Source organism: Balearica regulorum, chromosome 28, assembly GCF_011004875.1.
Source record: "Balearica regulorum gibbericeps isolate bBalReg1 chromosome 28, bBalReg1.pri, whole genome shotgun sequence".
In the NCBI taxonomy this organism is placed as follows: Eukaryota; Metazoa; Chordata; class Aves; order Gruiformes; family Gruidae; genus Balearica; species Balearica regulorum.
In genome coordinates this window covers 2,880,272-2,900,382 of record NC_046211.1, presented here as the reverse complement: position 1 = coordinate 2,900,382, position 20,111 = coordinate 2,880,272, and the positions used below count along the sequence as shown (strand labels likewise).

Genomic DNA, 20,111 nt, shown 5'->3' with positions numbered 1-20,111 from the left:
TTCTGCCTCGCCGCCAAGCACCGACATGGAGCTCTTCTCCAGGTGTTGGGCACGTCTCCCCCCACTGCTCCCCACTGAGCCAAACAATTCAGACCCAGGGGATGCTGCTAAGCCCCTGCTCTTAAAATAGTGCCAGGTTGAGCTCGCCCTTTTCCACACCGCCCCCGGGGAAGGGGTAATCCCATCCTGGGGGCCACCAAAACATCCTGAGCACCCAGTGGGGTGCAAATGGGGGGACTTTGTTGCTGGTGATGCGCAGACTCAGCTCAGTGCCTGCCCAGCAGGTCCCAAGGGAGTGCCGGGTGGGAGCACGGTGTCCCCGCGACACGGGCCAGGGTGTCCCATTGCACGAGGGGGTGGGCAGCCGGCACAATGCAGGACCCTCCGCTCGCAGACCTGCTGCTGCTTTTTATAACTGCCCCAGCTGTCCTCAGGAGCCCAAATAAGGCTGTGGCCGCCTGGACCCCCCCCAGGGCAGACAATGGGTCCCGAGCACAGACTTTTTGGGAAGGTGGGGAGGTGGCTCGGCCCAAGAAAGGCAAAGCCCCCGCACTGGCGGGCAGGGCAGAGTTGATAAACCCGACGGTGAGGTGGCAGGCAGCACTGCCGCCCTGCCTGCCCCTTGCCTGTCCTGCTGCCCGCTGCCCCACCACTGGCACCCGTGTCCCACCAAGGATGGAGGCCATCAAGAAGAAGATGCAGATGCTGAAGCTGGACAAGGAGAACGCCTTGGACCGAGCGGAGCAGGCAGAGGCTGAGCAGAAACAGGCGGAGGAACGGAGCAAGCAGGTAGGGCGGGCGGCCGAAGCCCCCAGCCGGGGATGTTCAGGGGGATGGTTTCCCCTGTGCTGGGCTGCGCTGAGCCCAGACTCTGGCAAGGGGGAGGAGGGCATGAGAGCTGCCACTGCCCCACAGCTCGGGGGCCGCACTGCGATGTTGTGGGGCATCCCGAGGGCTGCCCAGGGCTCAGCCCCTGCCAGCTGGTGTCATGCGGGAGAGGGATGGACACTATGGGGCAGAGCTGGCCCCGGGATGGGGCAGGAGGGATGCTGTGGGGCAGAGCTGAGCCTAGGATGGGGTAGGCAGGGCTGTCCTGCCATGCAGGGGTCCGGAGGGGCATCTACCTGCAGTGACAGCCGCTGCCCTTCCAGCTGGAGGATGAGCTCGCTGCCATGCAGAAGAAGCTGAAGGGGACGGAGGACGAGCTGGACAAATACTCCGAGGCCCTGAAAGATGCCCAGGAGAAGCTGGAGCTGGCGGAGAAGAAGGCGGCGGACGTATGTATGGGGTGCAGGTTGGGAGCTGGGTTAGCTGCCCTCCCCTTGTTTTCCCTCCTGGTGGGACTGCGGCCCTTCCCTGCAGCCTTGGGGACAAAGGAAAGTCCCTGACAGGCTCGATGCACTCCTGGCAAAGCTGTGGAGGTGTCTGGGAGCAGACCCCGGGAAGGACGCATCCTGGGGGGCCACCCATGGCCACGGAGGGGATAGAAGGATGCTGGCAGGGGCCAGTCCCAGCTTCTTCCTGGGCAAGGACGTCCCAGGCAGCCCAGAAGCAGGGATGGAGCAGGCCGGGCAGCCAGGCTCCCTGGGGTATGGGGACCCTGAGCTGGGGGCAGAGCCACAGCGGCTGGCGGCAGTGAGCAGCTCCTCCGGCACGGGACGTGGGGTCCGCTCGTGTCCCCAGGAAGCTCCGAGTCACGGCCTCTGTCAGAGGAGCCGAGCTCCAGAGGAGGAGGGAGCTCTTGTCTCCCCAGGCAGGCGGAGGCCGCGTGGGCAGTGTGACAACTGCGCAGCCTGGCTATTGTTGGCCGCCGTTTCCAGGAAAACAATGGCGCGAGCGGTGCAGGGTTTCGCTGGCCGGCCGCTCTCCCGGCCATCACGTGGCGCGGCGTCTGGCCCCGCTCCTCACCCACTGGGACACGGCAGCCGGAGGGGCTGTCACCTTGTGCGGCGGCGATGTCTCAGTGGTCGAGTGTTGGGGAGATGCAGATCTTCCGTCCTGCGGGAGCCAGGAGAAAGCCCCCGGCTCCTCTCCCTCCACGGGCCCAGCTCTGATGTCCAGCCCAGAGGCAGGAGCCTTCCCCTCCTGCTACGCTGCTGATGCCGGGCCATGGGGAAGCGCCCCAAGCCCCAGCACGGTGCCTGGGCTGGCTCTCGCTGGCATGTCCGCACTCCAAGCTGGGGGCCAGGGCATAATCGGGACCTCCCAAGCCATCCCTGAGCCCTGGGTGGTTCGTCAGCCCCACGGCTTTGCTCACGGCTTCCTGCCCTGGCCCCGGCTGAGCGTGCCGGGAGTGCCGGCCCTGTGCTGGAGCTTGGCACGTGCCAAGCGTGGCATTGCAGAGCTCTGGGGAGCCCTTTCCCTCCCTTGCACCCTTCTTCCCTCCCTTTGCGCCCCGCCGGCATTTTCACACTCTCTCCCTGCCATCACACTGCAGCATTGAGGACCACATCCCCACTCACTTTGTGTCTTGTTAATCCCTTTCTGTTCATTTGGAGCTCCCTTTTTTCTGGCCGCCATCCCCCCAGGGTGCCAAACAGGCTCCGTGGCAAGCGAGGGCAACGACAGGTCTCGGATACGTCTTTATTGAGCTCTCAGGAAGCTCTGTGACCCTCGCAGCACAGAATGCCTCTTGGCAGCATTTTCTGCCTTCAGACTGGAGAGTTTTAGCAACAGCTAAAGAGCTATTGCAACGGCAGGTTTTGGCGTGTGGCGGCGGAGCAGGAGCCTGGCAGCAGTGCTCTATACTGCGGCTTGGCGGTGCCGGTGACTGCCGGAGCCCCGTCCCCTGGGAGGAAGGAGGGGAGCATGATCTGCCGCAGGGCTGCGGGGTCTCGGGGCTGGCAGGGTCTGGGTGCTCTCCAGGGCTGGAGTGGGTGGGGGAGGCGGTGCGTGAGCTCAGCCCCCGGGAATGCGACGCTGCGGCCTGGCTGTGCCCGTATAAGGCCCGCAGGACCGAGGGACGGGGCAGCCCCAGGCAGCCCCAGCCCCACAACGCTCCTGGGGCCACACAGCACCGGGCCCAGGCACCCCCCAGGGTTTGGAGAGCTGCGAGGGGCAGGGTGGGAGCCCACGGGTACGTGCACCCACACAGGGCAGGACGTGGAGGCGCGTGCGGGGCACACTCCTAGGATCGTGTGGGGCAGGGCCCCAGTCCTCAGGCCGCTGTGGGGCTGTCCCTGGTCCCCGTGCCGTGTGGGGCAGGTCCCGGTGTACCTGGTCCTGTGTGGCACAGGTCCCCTGTGTCCCCATACCCACATGGGGCAGGTCCCGGTGTACCTGGTCCTGTGTGGCGCAGGTCCCCTGTGTCCCCATACCCACATGGGGCAGGTCCCTGGTGTCCCCACACCCACACGGGGCAGGTCCCGGTGTACCCAGGCGCCTGCGGGGTAGGTCCTGCTGTCCCCCCCACCCGCGTGGGGCAGATCTCGGTGTCCCCAGGTCCCCGCGGGACAGGTCCTGGTGAACCCAGGCCTCCGTGGGACAGGTCTCCGTGCTCCCAGGCCCGCGTGGGACAGAACCCGGTGTCACCGCTCCCGCGTGGGCCGTCCCGGCGTCTCCAGGCCTCGCCGTCGCGGAGCCGGGCGGCTGCTCCCCATCACCATGGCAACGCGGAGGGGAAGTGACGTCACTTCCCGGGCGGTGGGGCCGGGGCGGTGGGTTCCGGTATTTCAGGGCGGGGCCGGCGCGGCGGGACCGGACGGGACGATGGCGGGGACTACCACCATCGAGGCGGTGAAGCGTAAGATCCAGGTGTTGCAGCAACAGGCGGACGACGCCGAGGAGCGGGCTGACCGCCTGCAGCGGGAGGTGGAGGCCGAGCGCCGCAACCGCGAGCAGGTATCGCCGGTGCCGCGGACCTGGGCCGCGGTGTGCGGGTACCCCGGTGCCGGTCCCCCGGGGATGGATGGAGTCGGGGCGGGCGGTTCTTCCACGGGCGTGGGTGCGCTCAGAGTCTCTCCGAGCTGGGTCCGGGCAGCGTGGCGGGGCCCGGGGCTGCGGGGGGGGGGGGGTATCCCCGCTCGGGTCTCCGTGGTTCTGCGTGATCTCAGCCCGCAGCGGTCCGGGCCCTGCGCCGCTCGCCGTGGTGTCGGCCGGGGGTTCCATCCCCTCCGAGCCAGCGGCGGGGCGAGCGTCCCTACCGTGTGTCCCGTGGTGGCGGCGGTTCTTTCTGGGGTCTCCCGGACCCCACCCGTGATAGCTCGGCCGGTGCTGAGGCGCGGCTGGAGCCGGAGGGAGCCGGCGAATCTTTCTTTCATCGTTACCGCTCTCCCGAGCCAGCCCGGAGCTGAAAGCGGCTGGTGTGGAGACCCGAGGGTGCCCGGTCTACGGGTCGGGTTCCCCGGCTGGCTGCTCGCTCCGAGCTGCTGGGGAGGAAGGGCAGGAACTCGGCCATCTTGTCTGGCCCAGCGTTGTAAGCACAAAGGTGTGAGTAGCCTTGGCATGTGCTGATAAAATGGAAGTGATCTCACTCGTGGTCCTGCCAGTGCGAGAGCGGAGTGGGAAACTCCCAGGCTCTGCATCCTGCCCAAATCTCGGTGAGTGCGGGATCTCTGCTGGCCGGGGCAGGCAGGGGCTGGGCTGGGATTGTGTGGCGGGAAGGGAGGAGGAATCCCAGCAGGGTCGGAACTGGTGGGCGACTGCCCGCACAGCTTTGTCCGGAGGCAGGCAAGACCGGTGTCATCGTGGGGACAGGGGACGGGGTGACACAGGGCAGGTCCTTGCAGGCGACTGGCTCGGATCCGAGCGTGGGTCTCAGCAAATTCGTGCGGTGACTTTGCTGCTGAATCTGTTCAAAATGGGAAGCTGGGGCTTTTCCATCCCCAGGACTGATGTCCGTGAGGAGCGGTGTGGTGCTGTGGGACTGATCGGGCTTTGCTACCGAGGCTGATGGCAGAAGCTTCTGTCGCTCAGTGGGATGAGGCCACTCCCAGACCTCAGCTGAGCTCTTTCTTTGCAGCCACATAAGGAATTCTCTTGCAGTAGTGCTGTTGTCATGGGAACGTGCATGTTTCTCCCAGCTTGCTGGAGCCTCGCTACAGGGGAGAGAACCAGCGCTCCCAGCGTAGTGGTGTCTTGTACTCACTCTGTGGCCTGGCCCTTGGGTCCTGAGGAATGTCCCTGTTAGGTCTTTATGGCCTGGGGAAGTGAGGGTGAGCCTCAAAGGCCGAGGCGAGCTCTGCCCTTGGCTTGCGGGGCTCCTAGTAGCTCCCTGACTCAGGGCTGCCTTCCTGAAGGAAGCACAGAGTAACGGAAGTGAGCTGCTCATTTGGTGTCACCCCCGTGCTCTGGGGAAGCCTGACAGCTTCGGATGTATCCAGTGAGGAGAAGCAAAGGGAGATGTAAGGACCCCTCTGCAAAGGGAGAGAGGCAGTTCCTTAACAGCAAGGGCGGTGGATTTTTTGGGTGGGTGAAGTGCTGCCTGCAGGAAGTCAGGGCTAAATGATGTGGTTCAGGAGGTCAGAAAACAGAGGCCTGCTGTGCTGGTGTGTCTCCATCCCCTGGGAGAAGGAGGAAACTTCTCACCTTGACAGCTCGTTGCCTCTTTAATAGGCAAAAGACATGTATCGAGCAGTCTCCTTCCCAGTTCTGTTTATCATTTTGTTCCTCTTTGAGCAGGCCACTTCCTCCTCTGGAGGAACACGCTGCTGGGGTTGGCTCTGGGGCAGCCCGTTGCAGTGCTGCCTTGTTTGAGCATCAAAGTGTTGCCGGCTTCCCTGGTGAAGAGTAGGGCGTGCTGGCACAGGAGCTCCTCTTCAACTTGTGTTCTCACAACCTGGTCTTGAAATGTGCTGTGGAGGCAGGGGGGTGTTGAGCGCCTTGCTGCCAACTGGAGGGAAGAGCTCTCCCAGGAACTGAACATGATTTGTGTTTGGCCCCGCTCTAACACTGGCTTCTTTCATAGCTCTGCTCTTCCCTCCTTGGGCACGGTTAGAAGCAGCATGTCCTTTCAGGCTGCTTTGTTACAAGTAGCTGGGGTATTTCATATATGCCTGGCATGTGCCTGTGTGTGAGTCTCTAGATCGCAGTGCTGTCCTGAAATGGCTGCAGCCCTGTCTTTCTCTGTACCAGTGCAGTAATCCTGCTGGAGAGCAGGATGCTGGGCTCCCCTGAGGTGGCTGATGTGGGGTATTAGCGTCCCCAAAGCATCTAGGCTTCCCCCCAGGCTCTGGTCGGGGTTGACACAGACTGGGCTGTAAGCAGTGCCTCGTGGTTGATAGCAGTGCTGCTGTAACAGGCCTGGCTGGGGCAGGTGTGATGGCTTCTGATCTCTGCTGATTCGTTAAAGCCTCAGTCACTTCTGTGGTCGCGCTTCTGGCAAACGCGCAGTGCCTGCGGGCTCTGGCAACATCACTGGCTCCTGGCGTGTATGACTGAAGTGAAATAGCTGTCTGCATGTGGCTGTTGCTGGGGAAAAGCCTCCTCAACCTGTCTCAAAAGTGGATGGAGCTTTTGCTCTTTCTCTGGGTTATTAGTGAACTGCTGGGAGGACGGAGGCCTAGAGCACAGCTGCCTCTCTGGGGCTGTGGGCGCTACAGCGATCGGCTGAGCCCTGCTGCTGCCCCAGGTTGGCCTGCCAGAGCCCTGACACAGCTTGGCAGACTTCAAAGCTGTTAATCTTTCTCATGTTGGTGACGAGAGGGCTTGTTTCAAGCAATGCTCGTGTCCAGATCACACGAGTAAACTGACTTTGTGCTAAATGGTAGCTGTCATAGGACTGTGATTGATGGCCTGGCAGGATTACAGCAGCTGCAGAGAAGACCATTAGTGTAAGTCATCTACTTAGTGTTTATGGCTTAAACTGTCACGTCAGCTCAAGCTGACAGGCGAGAAACCTGCACGATGACTTCTGCACTGACGAAGCACGCGCGAAATATTGCAAAGCTTAATATGCGTGCAAGCGTAGAGGAGTGCAGCCTCTGTAAGAAAGTGGATATAGCACCCTGGCTTTGTTTTAGCTTTCCATGTGCTGTCGCTGACCTGAAGGCAGACCTCGGCTGCCCTGCACTAACTGCTAAACCTGCCACAGAGTCACCCTCGTCTGCTCCCTCTAGGCTGAGGCAGAAGTGGCATCTTTGAATCGCCGTATCCAGCTGGTAGAGGAGGAGTTAGACCGAGCCCAGGAGCGCCTTGCCACAGCTCTGCAGAAGCTGGAAGAGGCAGAGAAGGCTGCAGATGAAAGTGAAAGGTGAGCAAGGTCTGCTGCTCTCACTCTGTCAAACATCTCAGCTGTGTTCCTGACCAAGGGCACGGTGCCATCATCCTCTTGGGCTTCCTGGAGGGTGGGAAGCAGATACCACATCAAGGCTGTATGTGGGAGTTGGTACCCACTTATGCGGAGTAACTAAAACAATGCTGTTGGCCTTGAGTGAGTATCTTGGAACCTGAGGCTAAAGGAGCAAGTGCTGTGTGCTGCCATGCCTCCCCGCCTCCAAGGGAGCAGAAGTAAGTGGGTTCTGGGACACTGTTGACTTGTAAAGGTGGCTGCTGGCAGGGAAGCCTCTCTTCCCGCTGCCTCTGCCAACATCCTTCCTTCTGGCAGACGTACCCTGACCTGGCCGTGTAATTCAGAGGGGAGCGGTCCACTTCCAGTTGGCTGCTTGTGCTTCATTGGTGTACACGCTGTAGTGAGCAGCCTGACCCAGCTGATGTCCTGCCATAAAGACTGACTTGGCTCTTCCTGCATTCCAGCCTGGAATGTGCTTGGCTCAGCTGTGTGGAGTCCCTAAGACAGCCTGGCTTGTTCTTCTCAGCAGCACCACATTTCCCTTGGTCCAGGAGCCCAATGAGCTGCTGAACTAATGCTCCAAGGAACAGTTAATTCTGAGCAATCGAGGTTGTTGTATTTGCATCAGCCCAGAGGTGTCTGCCTTCCTGCGCTACCCTCTGTACTCAGAGGTGTTGTGGCTCATAAGGAAGCAACGTGGTCCTGGAGGAGTGCCGTTAATGTTCTGAAAGTCATTACACCACTGGCTTGTACAGGATTGTTTTATACATTTCCCCTCCCTGTGCTCTCTTTTGGGCAGAGGCATGAAAGTCATTGAGAACAGAGCTCTGAAGGATGAGGAGAAGATGGAACTGCAGGAGATCCAGCTCAAGGAAGCCAAGCACATCGCAGAGGAGGCGGACAGGAAGTATGAGGAGGTGAGAACCTTGGATGCTCTAGTACAGCTGACTCTGGCCAGGAGAGGTGGCTCTCCTTCCTGCTGGTAGGGTTTTCGTCAGCAAACCCCGACGGAGAGCCCGGCTCTCAGCAGAGCTACATCAGTGTTTCACTTAGCCAGAAGACTCTGGCAGCTCCGTGACTCCTGCAGGTGTTCCCTTTACTGCCTCACGTAGCCTACAAGTACAAAATCATCTTCCTTCCTCTTAACTCTGATTCTTCTTTCCAGGTTGCTCGGAAACTGGTGATCATAGAAGGAGATCTGGAGCGTACTGAAGAGAGAGCTGAGCTTGCAGAGTCGTGAGTAATCTGCTCGCGTGTAACTGGCATGTCTTCCTTTGCATGGGAACTAACACAGCATTTCTAACCTTGTTACACAAGGCCTGAAGCACAGGGTGGGTTTAGATCCTCAGATGAAAGAGTTGGAGGCACTCTCCTGCTCGGAATGGGACTAGGTCCACTGAGGATGTGGAGTTTGTGATGATGTGATTTGCCTTGTAGTGGAGATGTTCTGCCTCTTTGCATGGAGGGACTCCCTAGTTAGCGAGGCCATAGAATCCTTCTCCACTTGGTGTGCACCAGCACTGCTTTGTACGTATGGTCACTAGATCCTTACGTGTTGCTACAGGGCACGTGAGTGCATGGCACTTGTCCTAAAGTGGCAGAGGCCTCGCGGACCAGGAGCTGAAGTGGCATGTGGGATGTCCAAGGGCAGAACTGTGGCTGAGGTTGGCCTCTGGCCTCTTAAAATATTTGCAGTAACCACTAGAGACTTCCGCACCGCTGAGCGCTACAACTTCTGCTCAGAGCAGACGCACAAATTGTGGTGTTTGGGCTTCTCTCACGTGCCTGGATGCTTTAGCTGATCCTTGAGGAGCTGGTCAGGGCCTTTCTTTACTCTGGGCCTTGTCTAACAAAGTTAGTGTGTATGCAGCAGTAGCGCTGTGCTTCCTGCCCACACATGCATGTCATGACCATGACTTTTTTGTGTTTTTCCCCTACCCCCTTTTTGCTCTGCGGTATTGTGTTATTGGTGCTCCTTTTGACCCTTGCCCCCACCTGGCTTGTGCCATCGTGTGACCGTCACTAACAGTCGTTGCCGGGAGCTGCAGGAGCAGATCAGAGTGATGGACCAGAACTTGAAGTGTCTGTCTGTTGCTGAAGAAAAGGTACTAACCTTTCCCTTCTTGAACCATTAAACAAGAACTCTTATGGTCTTCTTGCTACACTCCTTCCCTCAGCTTAACTGCATCTTTCTCTCTCTTGGAATGTTCTGTTCTCTCTGCCCATAAATATTCCTGTCTGAGTGGCGGTGGCTGTCCGTCTGTCCATCAGAACAGCTTCCCTCCTTACAGCAAATTAAACTTGCAGTTTCTACCTGAAGACTCCAGGTCCGGCAGAAATTTGCATCCACATCTCAGCTGCTCAGCTCAGTGCCCTGCATATGTGCTGGCAGAATACTTAAAATATGAACTTGGAGGCAGGAAGGGAACTTGCTTTCCACACCAGTGCCTGAAAGCAGGGTCCCATCCAGTCTAATCACAGGCAGTCTCCTAAAGAATTTTATAGTCTTCCCTGCACATGGATTCACTTCTTGTCTCTCCTGTCTTTCCCTCCCACTTCTTTTCCTTTTTCTACCCCCTTTCTTTACGAAACTCCACAGTAAATGTTCCGAGCTGGAAGAAGAGCTGAAGAATGTCACCAACAATCTCAAGTCTCTTGAGGCTCAGGCTGAGAAGGTAGGGCTGCTTGTCCAAGGGCCAGAAATGTTTATGTTTTGCTAGGAGGGTGTGTGACAACAGAGCACCCACTGGGATGGAAATGATGCAACTGCAGCCTTATGCAAGCAGGGAGAGCTGTACTTGCTGTCCTGGAAGAGCTAACGGATTTTGGTGCAGGGCTAATGTTGACTGTAGAAGCCTGGAGTCTGGGAAGTCTGGCTGCCCTTCCCTGCCTTGGGGCAGACTCGATCAGCCAACATGTTTATGCCGCTTGGATGAGAATTCTTCTGCGCCCAAGTTTGTGTTACATGCATGATGTGGGACTTGTTGCCTGACCCAGTTGTGTTGGACTAGGGTAGGAGTGTGAACAACTCCCAGTTGGAAGTTTCTGTGGGCATGTGCACTGCAGTGAGGAGTTTGTCTCCCTCTGTAGCTGTGGGATCTCTGGAGTGGGAGACACCTGGAGCTGCTGAGGGCTGCTGATTTGCTGACACCTCTCTTTTTCCACAGTACTCTCAAAAAGAGGATAAATATGAAGAAGAGATCAAGATCCTGACTGATAAACTCAAAGAGGTGAGTGACTATGTCAGGATGGCCCAGCTGGGTGAGCTGGCCTCAGCTCGACTGGGGACAGGCATGGAAGGTGGGAGACTTCATGTCCTCAGGCTGATGCCTCTGTAGTCCTTGGCTGTATCCCAAAGCTGCTGTACTAACTGAGTTGCCTCTGTCTGGCAGGCGGAGACCCGTGCTGAATTTGCTGAACGATCTGTAGCCAAGCTGGAGAAGACAATTGATGATTTGGAAGGTATATTTTGGGGATGGGAAGCCAAAGAATATGTGGTGAGAAGTAGGGAGCTGAGGAAGGCTGTGTCCCAGATAGCTCGCAAGTGGAGATACTGCTCTGCTCCTCAATGCTTGGAGCATGACCTAACTCAGCCTCCAAGGTGAGGCTTGGTGCCTCTGGGCTTGAGAGTCATGCCCACAGCTCCCTACTCTGAAAACAGTTCAGCTCTTGATCCAAACACTTTGCTATATCTGACAGATAGTGCGGCTGGTGTATCTCAGTTGTGATGTCAGGAACGTAGCTGGATTCCTATGTTCCAGCTTAACCCAATTCAAGGAGTGGCATAGGAAGAAAAAACCCACCTGAACTCAACAGGAATCAGTTACAATAACATACTTGTGTGCAGAATCTCATGCATGTGGCTGGCTGCTGCAGTGAGTGTTGCTGCAAGTCAGTCACAGTAGTCTGAGTCTTGAAACAGCCTCCGTGAAGACTTGGGACTCCCCAGTGTCAGTCCTTGTTCAAGATTAAATCACCAGAAGCCCCATCCATGCAGCGTGGTGGTCAGCCTGTGCCGAGGATGGGTTCCTTTCCACCTCCTATTCCTGACTTCCCAGTAGTTCAGGAGCACTCCTGGGGCCAGCTGTTGCAGAATCCTACCTGCCCCAAGCCATGGAAGGAGAAGGTTCTAGCTGCCTCCTTTAAATCTGTGGCTATGGCTGGAGTGGTGGTGCTGGTGAACCAAAACTCTTACAGGCCTCCTGCTTCAACCACACCATGTACCTTTGTGGTCTTTTAGTGGCACCTCTTGGAGATTCAAAGCCACATCCTACCATCTGGAGTCACTCAGGAGGTTTTTTTTATCTAGAAATAGCAATGGTGTCAGCTGAGCTGTTCCAGAACCACTGCCAAGCAGCAATCTGAGCCACCTCATGATCCAGGGCAAGCTTTTATTGGGAACTGCAAAAACTCCTCCAAATCCCTGCATGTTCCCCTTGAAACACATTGATTGAGAGTTGGCTCTGGTCTCCGGCCTTACTGCTGAAGTGACCTAGTTTATGACAACTGACAAAGTTCTCTGGGCTCTGCAAAGCTGTTAACAACATTACCAGCTGCACTGTACCCTAGGCAGCCAGAGCTGGGAGAAGTCTATGCCAGCTCTGCACAGTGCTCAAGGAGTGCATCGGTACAAGTTTTGGGACTGCCCTCCTCCCCTGAAGGTACATGATCTGCCTGTCTGCTCCACTGAGAACGCAGGCATGGCGTGTTTGGCTCGCCCTGCCTAGCTGGGTACTACAGAATGGGAATTCCCTCTGATGCCCGGGGCTATTACGTGACCGCTTCTCCCAGGCAGGTTTCTGTATTGAGACCGAAAGTAAGAGCAAAGCACCTCAGTTGATCTGTGCCTTCCTTAGGTGTAGCAAGCTTCTCCCTAAGTGGATGGAGTTGCCCTTCCCTGCTACTCTTCCTGTCAGTGGTTCTTGCTGACCTAGCTGGGCAGCTTGTTCTCACAAGCTGATGTGGCTTGAGTTCTTGGCTCTGCTCCTCTTGGAGCTGGCTTGTAATCCTGGAAGGCATTTGCTGGTCAGACTGTCCTCAGGCTGTTGGAACCTTCCCGTTCATTGTTGGGAACTAATACAGAGTTGTGATGGCTCCATATCTAACTTCATTTTCTTCTGTTCATGAATCCCATACTGCTTTTCCTGCCCCAGGGTGTTGGAAGAACTCTGCCTTCCCTCATTGTTTCCCTTTTGTTCTCCTCCTAAACCTCTTCTAGATGAGCTCTATGCCCAGAAACTGAAGTACAAAGCAATTAGTGAGGAACTGGACCACGCCCTGAATGACATGACTTCCATGTAAATATGAGCTGGCTGGTGTTCGCCTCTCGCTTCAGCAGGCTAGACCGCCAGAGCTTGCTTGGTTTGCTGTGATTTTCATAGTTGGAGAATCAATGGCACTGTGTTGTCTAGGTTACTTCTACAGATCTCTGCCTCGAGGATTGTGGAGGCTTCCCTGCAGCATGCTGTACTCTAACTCTAGGTCCTTGTGGTCTGCATGTGTAACACTAAGTGCTGTGCTGGCCTGAAAGGGTTCTGACTTGAACTCTACGAGTGCAATTCCCAGTCCCACTGGGAAAGGCTTCCTAAGGTAATATGGCTTAGTTGCCTGCTGGAGCCACTGGGCCATGGTCTCAGGATTCCTCCTGGAAGAGGCTGTGGATAGCGCTAGAGTGGATTCCTTAGGAGTTGCCGCAACAGGCTTGAGATGGGCTGGATCGTGAACTGATCTGTGGAAGTAGCTGAACTCTTATGTTTCTGCAACTTTGCTACTTGGCTTTTTGTTTGGATTTGTGGTGGGTTCTGCTAACAGCTGCTCCGCACAGTCCTTACCACTAACCAAGGAGAGGCCAGGTACTTGCGCTGCAGAGGAAGAGCCTTAATGCTAGCATCCGAAAGCTCCCTAAGCAAAGTTTGCTGTGCACAAACATTTAAGCTTCTCTTAAAATTAGTGTCTCCTTCTGTCTCACACAGATAAGTCTTGCGATTCCAAACTCCACTTTGGATTTGCCTCTCTGCTTGGTGGCTTGTTCTGCATCTGCACCCTGCATTCATGCTCTCGTCATCTCACTCTGAATTCCAGTACCTTTTTCCAGTTACTGTGCACAGGGCATCCCTGGGAACGAGTGCTGTAAAGACACTGAAGCTTGACAGCAGCAGCAGCCCCCCAGTTATGCTGCACTTGCTCCTAAACAAAGCTCCCTCTGTTTGACCCGATGTGCCAGACACTGCTGTGCTCTGAGGGGCTGCCCTTTCAATGTCTGGGTGTAGCTAGGAGTATGTTGTTCTCATCTGCATATCTTGTGTAGAGCCATAAAGCTCCTTTTGTATTTCTCTTGCCTCTTGCTTGAGCATGATGTCACCTTTTTTTAAGGAAAACAACTCTTGTATAAATTGAATGGAACGGCTGGTGCTTTTGAGAAATGGGTCTCTAGTGACCACTTGCTGCTTCAGAGTAACTGTTTCAATGTTGCCGTCAAACCAGTGTAACCCTCCTCACCCTTGGTGGAATATACACACTTCACTAATGCGCTGGATTTTTCCCTTTGGGTGTTTTATTGGCTCACAGATGTGAATTGCGGTGCAAATGGTGCCTTGGTGTGCAGCATGCTCTGTAGGGTCAAATGGGAGGCTGGGGTTTGTAGCAGGAAGTCCTCGAGCTGTGCCTGCTTCAGCCTGGCTGAAGACATTTCCTCATGCCTGCCCGCTCTGTAGGGTTCACCAGCATCGGTTGCCAAATGCTGGCTTGCAGTGGAAAGTCACCACACTTCACTAGCAGGGTGTGAAAGCTGATAAATATCAAGTGAGCTCTGGCTGGTTTCCGGTTGGACAGGACTGGTTGGGTGTGAGGTGCTGCCTGTGCCGGGGATGTATGGCCCCTTGCCTCAGGAATGAGAACACACTGCAGCAGGGCTGTGGGCGTCCGAGCCAGGGAATCGGTGTTTTGCAGAGTCCTCCCTTCCCTGTGCAAGGGCTGAGGGTGACGGGATCCTCCTGGGAGCGTGGCATGGAGCTTTACACTGAGCACCGTCGCTGACGGCAGGCTGCAAACACTTGACGTGTGTCACAGTTGGTCTGAGTCTGTTGCTAGTTGCTCTGGTATCATATACACTGATCAGCCTCTTGTAACTGTATGTGCTGCCTCATGGTGGCTTGTCAAATACTTTCTCCTTTCTGGATTGGTTCATCTGCCACAGTGCCCGAAGAGCCCTTCGTGAACAGAGTTTTGATGAAATGGGACACCTCCCGTGGTTTCCTCAGGTTTGTGTCACTCTGATGTCCACACAAATGGCACCGGCAGTAAGGATAATCCAGACACGCTGCACTGCCACAGCCTGTTCTCACTCTGTCTTCTGTCAGGGCCATCCCCTCTGCTGTGTCTGGGTGGGGAAGCAAAGAGCATTCCCACAAGGAATTTTAAAGGGTAATAGCTTGGAAAACTCTGGCAGATGGTGGTCTGACTCTCCTGGGGTATGGGGCAATAACTCTGTGCTCTGTAAACACAAAGCGAGAACCTGTAACCCCTCAGTAACCAAACCTGCAGCTGGAGGAGGGGATCTAGATTCTGTGGGAGGGTCAGCACTTCTGTCGCCACTGTCCAGGTGAGTGGAGGCGGCTTGCAGCCCAGCGTTCAGTTGCCAGCTCTTACCAGGTGGGATGTGGCACCCTGCCTCTCTCCTCACAGGGAGGTCCTGTCAGCTGTGGGTTTATTACTGACTCACACTGCGTGGAGCTGGTGGCTCTGCTGTTGCATAGTGGTGTTGTAAGCGATGTTATCAAAGGCTGGGCTGCGGCAGGCCCTTTCCTTGCCCGTCCTGATGGAACTCCACATTGTGTGGTGGGTTGGTGGGTGATGCAACGTCTGCCCTGGGAGGTTTTGAGAGGCTTCTGGTCTGACTGGATTGCTAGGCTTGTGCGGGCTGGTTACGTGAGCTGGGCTGTTGACTCAGGAGTGCTGCGAATGTAGATTAGCTGACCAGGAGGCATAAGTCCTGGAGGTCTCCAGGTTGCAAGGATGGCTGGTGAGGCTGCCCTGTGGGCTGGGTGGAGAAGGGGAGCAGGCCAAACACTGGAGCTAGCCCCAGCAGACCTGGCCAAGCATTCCATGTTGAGGAGCTGTTCCTGAGGCCTAGGAAGGGTCATGCTATTTACTTCAGTCGGTTTGCTCCCTTGTATGGGTGGATCATCAGGTCCCTGTCCACAAGCAGTAATGCTTGCTTGAAGGCTATGAGCTGCTGCACCAGCCTACAGTCACTGGTACTTCTGACTGCAGTTCACTCCCATCCTCTGTCATTCTGGAGACCCAAGACGAGCCCTGATCACCTGGGGCTGGAGGCTGGCGTCACGGTGCGCAGCCTATGTGCTCAGAGCCAGCATGGAGGCCAGACTGCCGGACCTGAGAAGCAGTAGTAGCTGATGTGCAAGGTGGGTTCTGGTGTAGGCCAGGATGGGGTGTACCCATACCACAACTTCCCTCAACTTTTAGGTTGTGGTGGGACAGAAATTGTTGGCTTCTCTGGCTGTTGCTTGGTCCCTTAGTGGCTTTAAAGAAGGGGACAATCAATTAGCATTACTACTTTCTGTCCTGCAGAGTGAAGAATGGCTAGAGCAGGCACTGAGAGGAGCTAAGGGTAGATGGGTGAAGGTGACTTTCCCGTGTTGTGTGTAGCTGTCATGCTGGAGGGACTGGGCTGAGATTGTCTGGAGAAGGGGACATGCTTTGGCTGCTCTATGTGAACAGCTTGACTCAGTGTCCTGAATCTTACCTGGCCAGGTCTTGTTCCAGTTCAAGAGTAAAATATTCCAGGGTTGAAAGCAATGAGGAATGGTGTAGATCCCCTTCAGACGGTGCTCTAGGTTCCTAGGGACCTTGTGTAGGACAAGGGTTTGAGAAGAAACCTAAGGCCAGCAGCAATTGCTTTGCTTTATGCTTGCTTATCAGGCAGAGGCAGTACGCTGTGCATATTGCTACAGTTTGTGGTGATTGGTTCTGCCAGGCTGAAAGCTGTTGTGTAAGGATTTTTTTTACTGCCTGGAACTTGCCCAAACGCAGGAATTGGAATTGTCAGGCCAGGAGGACCCTGCCCATGTAGATGAGCGGAGATAAATGCTGAATTGGTTCTCTGTGGTGGCTGACAGGCTGTGTGGCAGCACAGTGGCCATCTAGCCCCAAAGAGGTGACCTGTCCTGGGAGACGATCAGACTGATTCTCCCTTTCCCTGGAGTTGCTGATGAGCACACGTGCTTGGTACAGCCTCGGGGATGAGTGTGGCTGCTAGAGCCCTGCAAGGCTGTAAGGACAGGTACTGGGTGGGAGGTGGAGGTTGTCAGATGCAGTGGTGGTTTGTGCCCTGATTGTTTAGTTGTTCTGGGGCAGACATGAAATAGGAACCTGTGCTCCAGCACTTCCTCTGTCCTGTACCCAGAGCAGATACTGCCTTCAGTCCTTGGCTAGATGTGGTGGGTTCTTAGTATGGCACAAAGGCGTGTCCTTGGAGGAACCTCCTCCAGGTCAGGTATGAGATGCTGTCGTTCTCAGTTCTTCTGGTGTCCCTGTCCTACTGTTAAAACCCTATCAATCCCACTACTGCTGCGTGGTGTGGCTCACCCTGGAAGGTGCTTCTGGTTCAGCTTGTGGTAGGACTGCATCTTTCTGCAAAGTGCTCCACAGGCTTAAAGCACATCCAAAATCTTTCTCCTTACCTGGGTACAGCCCAGCCTGCAGGCTCCTATTCTGGTGTTGTCCTCTTCCTTTCTTTGCCTTCACAAGCCCTTGGCAGCACTTCCATTTCTGGCCCGCACTTGGCTTCCTCTGTGATTTTCCTGAGCTGAAACACAAGTTAGAGTAAACCAAACCTTTGTTCTCCCCAGCTTCATCTGTGTAATAGCATAGACTTGATCCTCAGAGGCACGTGTTACAGAGACGGCTTATTTGATGTGCTCATCTTGGTACTCTACTAACTTTCCCTTTCTCTCTTTTTCTCTCTTCCTCTTGTTTCCCCTAATCCTGTTGCTGCTGCAGAGCGCCTGTACAGCCAGCTTGAGAAAAACCGCCTGCTCTCTAACGAGCTGAAGTTAACGCTGCATGATCTGTGTGACTGAGAAGGGGGCCCACTAATGCCATTAAACAAGCTTATTGCGACCACCAATGCTGTGGACCACAGTGAAATCTGATCATTCTTAAGACTGGCAGACTTGCAAATTTTATGCAATTGCTGCTATTTAATGGGGCACTTGAATTTATCCTCTAATTTATTTAAGAGTTGGTTGTTGGTTTTTTTTTTTTTTATTAAGGTAACCTCTATTCTTGGTGAAGTAACCCTCAGGGTTGGCTGGTTTTTGAGCAGTCTTGTTCACTTATCCAGGGGGTCCTGCTTGGCTCCTCCATGGAACCACAATGGCTGTACCCACAAAGAGAGGGAGGGGTGGGCTGAAGTTAGGCTTATGTCTGCTAGAAGACGCCTACATCAAGTGCTACAACTTAATTTACTGTTAGCTGAATGACCATAGGATTTCTTGCTGCATGGAATGATGGCTTCTAACAATAAATGACTGACCTCATGGTCTGTAAGACACTGCACACTGTAGTACTTTCCTATATAGTTGAGTTCTAACCTAGAAGGTTTGGGGGAATTGGTCATTGCTGGGGCCTGACCCCAGTGCAGAGCCCCAGAATGTGTTGGGAACGCTCATGGACACCTTGAAGGCAAGTCCCAAAATTCACAGCATGAAGCTGTCTTGAGTGCCTGCAGGGAATCTTTAAATGCTGCGTTTGCTGGTGCTCTAGGAAAGATGCTTGTGCGTAGTTTCTGACCCTGGGGAGGTTGGGGAGTGGCTTTGAGAAACTGCCTGTACCTAAAGGACATCTTTCTACAGCCTGTCTGTCCAGTGTCCCAGCGTGTGGATCTCTTCAGTGATAAGGGTGGGCTCACCTTTGGAGTAAAGCCTACCTAGAGGGCTAGTTGCTGATCTGAGCTCTCCTCCTGGCTTAAGGAACAAGTGAGAATCGACTGTGCAGCTGCCTGTAGTCTTGGGCAGAGTTGCAGCACCCTTGCTCCTACTTGCTCCCTGCCTACCCCTCACTGAAAACAGCCTCTTCCTCCGCTGTCCTTGAGGCATGTTTGTCTGCTCCCTGCTGCTAGATAGTTATGGTCTTTGTAACGAGCTTGGTGTCTCTGCCCTGTGCTGGGGGAAGGGGGGCACAACCAGCTGTAATCCAGGGGCTGATTTTTTCTTAAGTGTGTTTTACCTCTGCATTGCTCTTGGGTGGCTTGCTGGGCCACGGGGTGGGGTGTCTGCTGTGTGGAAGCGTTGAAGCCCTGGGAAAGCTAGCTATGGTCAGAGGCACCTGCATGCAAAACACTGCCTAGAGCACTGGCTAAAAGTACATCATGACCATGCCTACCAGAAGCACCGGCAATGCGAGAGGCAAGGGCTACAACTGAGTCAGGTAACTTCAGATCTTCTAGCTGCACCCAGCCAGGCACCCCCAGTCTGAGGACTTGCTGTGGCAGCGTGTGGGGAAGGGGCTAGCGCACGCTTTCTTTGGCGAAGGCTTCATGGTTGTCTGAAGCTGACTTGTAACTCTTGATTCTTGCTTCCTGCCAGATAAACTGAAATCCACCAAAGAGGAGCATCTCTGCACGCAAAGAATGCTGGACCAGACCCTGCTAGATCTGAACGAGATGTAATGGATCCCTGCCACTGCCTCTGCCACACGATGCCCGGGTGGGCCAGCCCAGCTGCTGCTGACCTCTAACCCTTGGGGACCAGAGTTTACTTTCTGTTGCCAACTTGACCAAACACAAATCTTCTCCTTCACCTCAGGGTTAAAGGCCATCAAGTTGGGCAGAGCTTCAAACAGCATTATTAAGGGAAATAAACAATGCAATAATGTTTAGGGAGCATGTTTGAGATGTATACATTTTGTAACTATCTTTTTTTGTAGCAACCATTGTAAACATTCCAAATAATTCTGAGGCTGATGAGCTACCCTTCAAAGCTTGTGGCTTTAAAATTCGGTATTAACCTTCTGTTAATCAGCTCTGGGCCACCCTGCTTTGGCAGGGGAGGAAGAAGGGTGTGATGGTTCCTGGCTGTAGGCCAATGAATCAGAGTAGCTGGGCTAGGGATGGAAGTCTGTTGGGAAAACTTCCTTTCCAGGAGCTGTTTGCCAAAAGAGCAGTTCAGTTTCTCAGCTTTAAGGTAAATCTCTGTGTTGTGGAGAAGCAACTTAAGCAAAAGGAGAATTTTTTTTTTTAAAGCAAGCTTGTATCTGAACAATTAAACCTTCACAGGGTTGTTTCCCTTCCTCTCCCCCTCTGTTGGCCACTTCCTTCCCTGGTAGGCTTAGAGAAGCCATGGCCCCTCTAACCCATTGCTACGCAGGGGTTGAATTTGCCTTCACTAAGTGCTGATGCACCAAGCTTTATTGCTTATTGCTGGGTTACACTTAACAGCTTCAGTACAACAGCCTTGTTTTCTTGGGGAAGTTTTTTTTTTTTTTTGCCTACCCTGAGGGAGGGAACAGAGGCCTTCCCTCCTGGCCAGGAGTGCTCCTAGTGTCTTAATAAGGTACAAGCCATCTTGCTGTGCATTGCTGATGTGTAGTTGTTGTGAGGCGTGAGTGTGGAGATGTGTCAAACTCGCAGCGTGTCGCTTGTGCTCGAGCATGCTGCTTGGTTGTAGCAGTTTTAGGGGCCAATCTGGAGAAAAGAACCTTATCAAGTGTTTTGATACTAAACTGAAAAATTGTCTTACTGTCTTTTGAAATAAAAACCAATCCCTCCACCTTGCTGTCTGCAGAGCTTTACTGTGTGCAAGTTGATTTGTCTGGGCCTGTGGGTGATGAGGGTGGGTCTGAAGACAGGCCTGGGTGCCCTTCA

The 20,111-nt window shown here is 54.9% G+C and overlaps 1 protein-coding gene across 23 annotated transcripts; it reads left to right on the top strand.

The window, feature by feature from the left end:
* Positions 1-562: 562 nt before the first annotated feature.
* TPM3 (tropomyosin 3) lies at positions 563-20,016 on the top strand. 23 transcript variants are annotated; one of them, XM_075737430.1, is made up of 11 exons: positions 618-789; positions 1,152-1,277; positions 7,056-7,189; positions 8,028-8,145; positions 8,394-8,464; positions 9,258-9,333; positions 10,396-10,458; positions 10,621-10,690; positions 12,447-12,525; positions 14,424-14,491; positions 18,116-18,282. In XM_075737430.1, exons 1-11 carry the CDS (start codon positions 676-678, stop codon positions 18,178-18,180), a joined length of 984 nt encoding a protein of 327 aa, XP_075593545.1. In that variant the 5' UTR covers positions 618-675; the 3' UTR covers positions 18,181-18,282. The 23 variants fall into 23 exon arrangements, with proteins under 23 accessions (XP_075593536.1, XP_075593529.1, XP_075593545.1 ...); XM_075737418.1 differs by lacking the exons at positions 9,258-9,333; positions 18,116-18,282 and adding exons at positions 9,828-9,903; positions 17,249-17,384 and having other exon boundaries at positions 638-789; positions 14,424-14,487; XM_075737429.1 differs by lacking the exon at positions 9,258-9,333 and adding an exon at positions 9,828-9,903 and having other exon boundaries at positions 642-789; positions 14,424-14,487; positions 18,103-18,229.
* The last annotated feature ends 95 nt before the right edge of the window (positions 20,017-20,111 follow it).

Excerpts from the sequence above, each read along its gene's own strand:
- TPM3 (XM_075737414.1), top strand. The coding sequence starts at position 676 with ATGGAGGCCATCAAGAAGAAGATGCAGATGCTGAAGCTGGACAAGGAG. Across the intron at positions 1,278-7,055 it reads CGGAGAAGAAGGCGGCGGAC|GCTGAGGCAGAAGTGGCATC; the intron begins GTATGTATGGGG and ends TGCTCCCTCTAG. Across the intron at positions 10,459-10,620 it reads TGACTGATAAACTCAAAGAG|GCGGAGACCCGTGCTGAATT; the intron begins GTGAGTGACTAT and ends TCTGTCTGGCAG.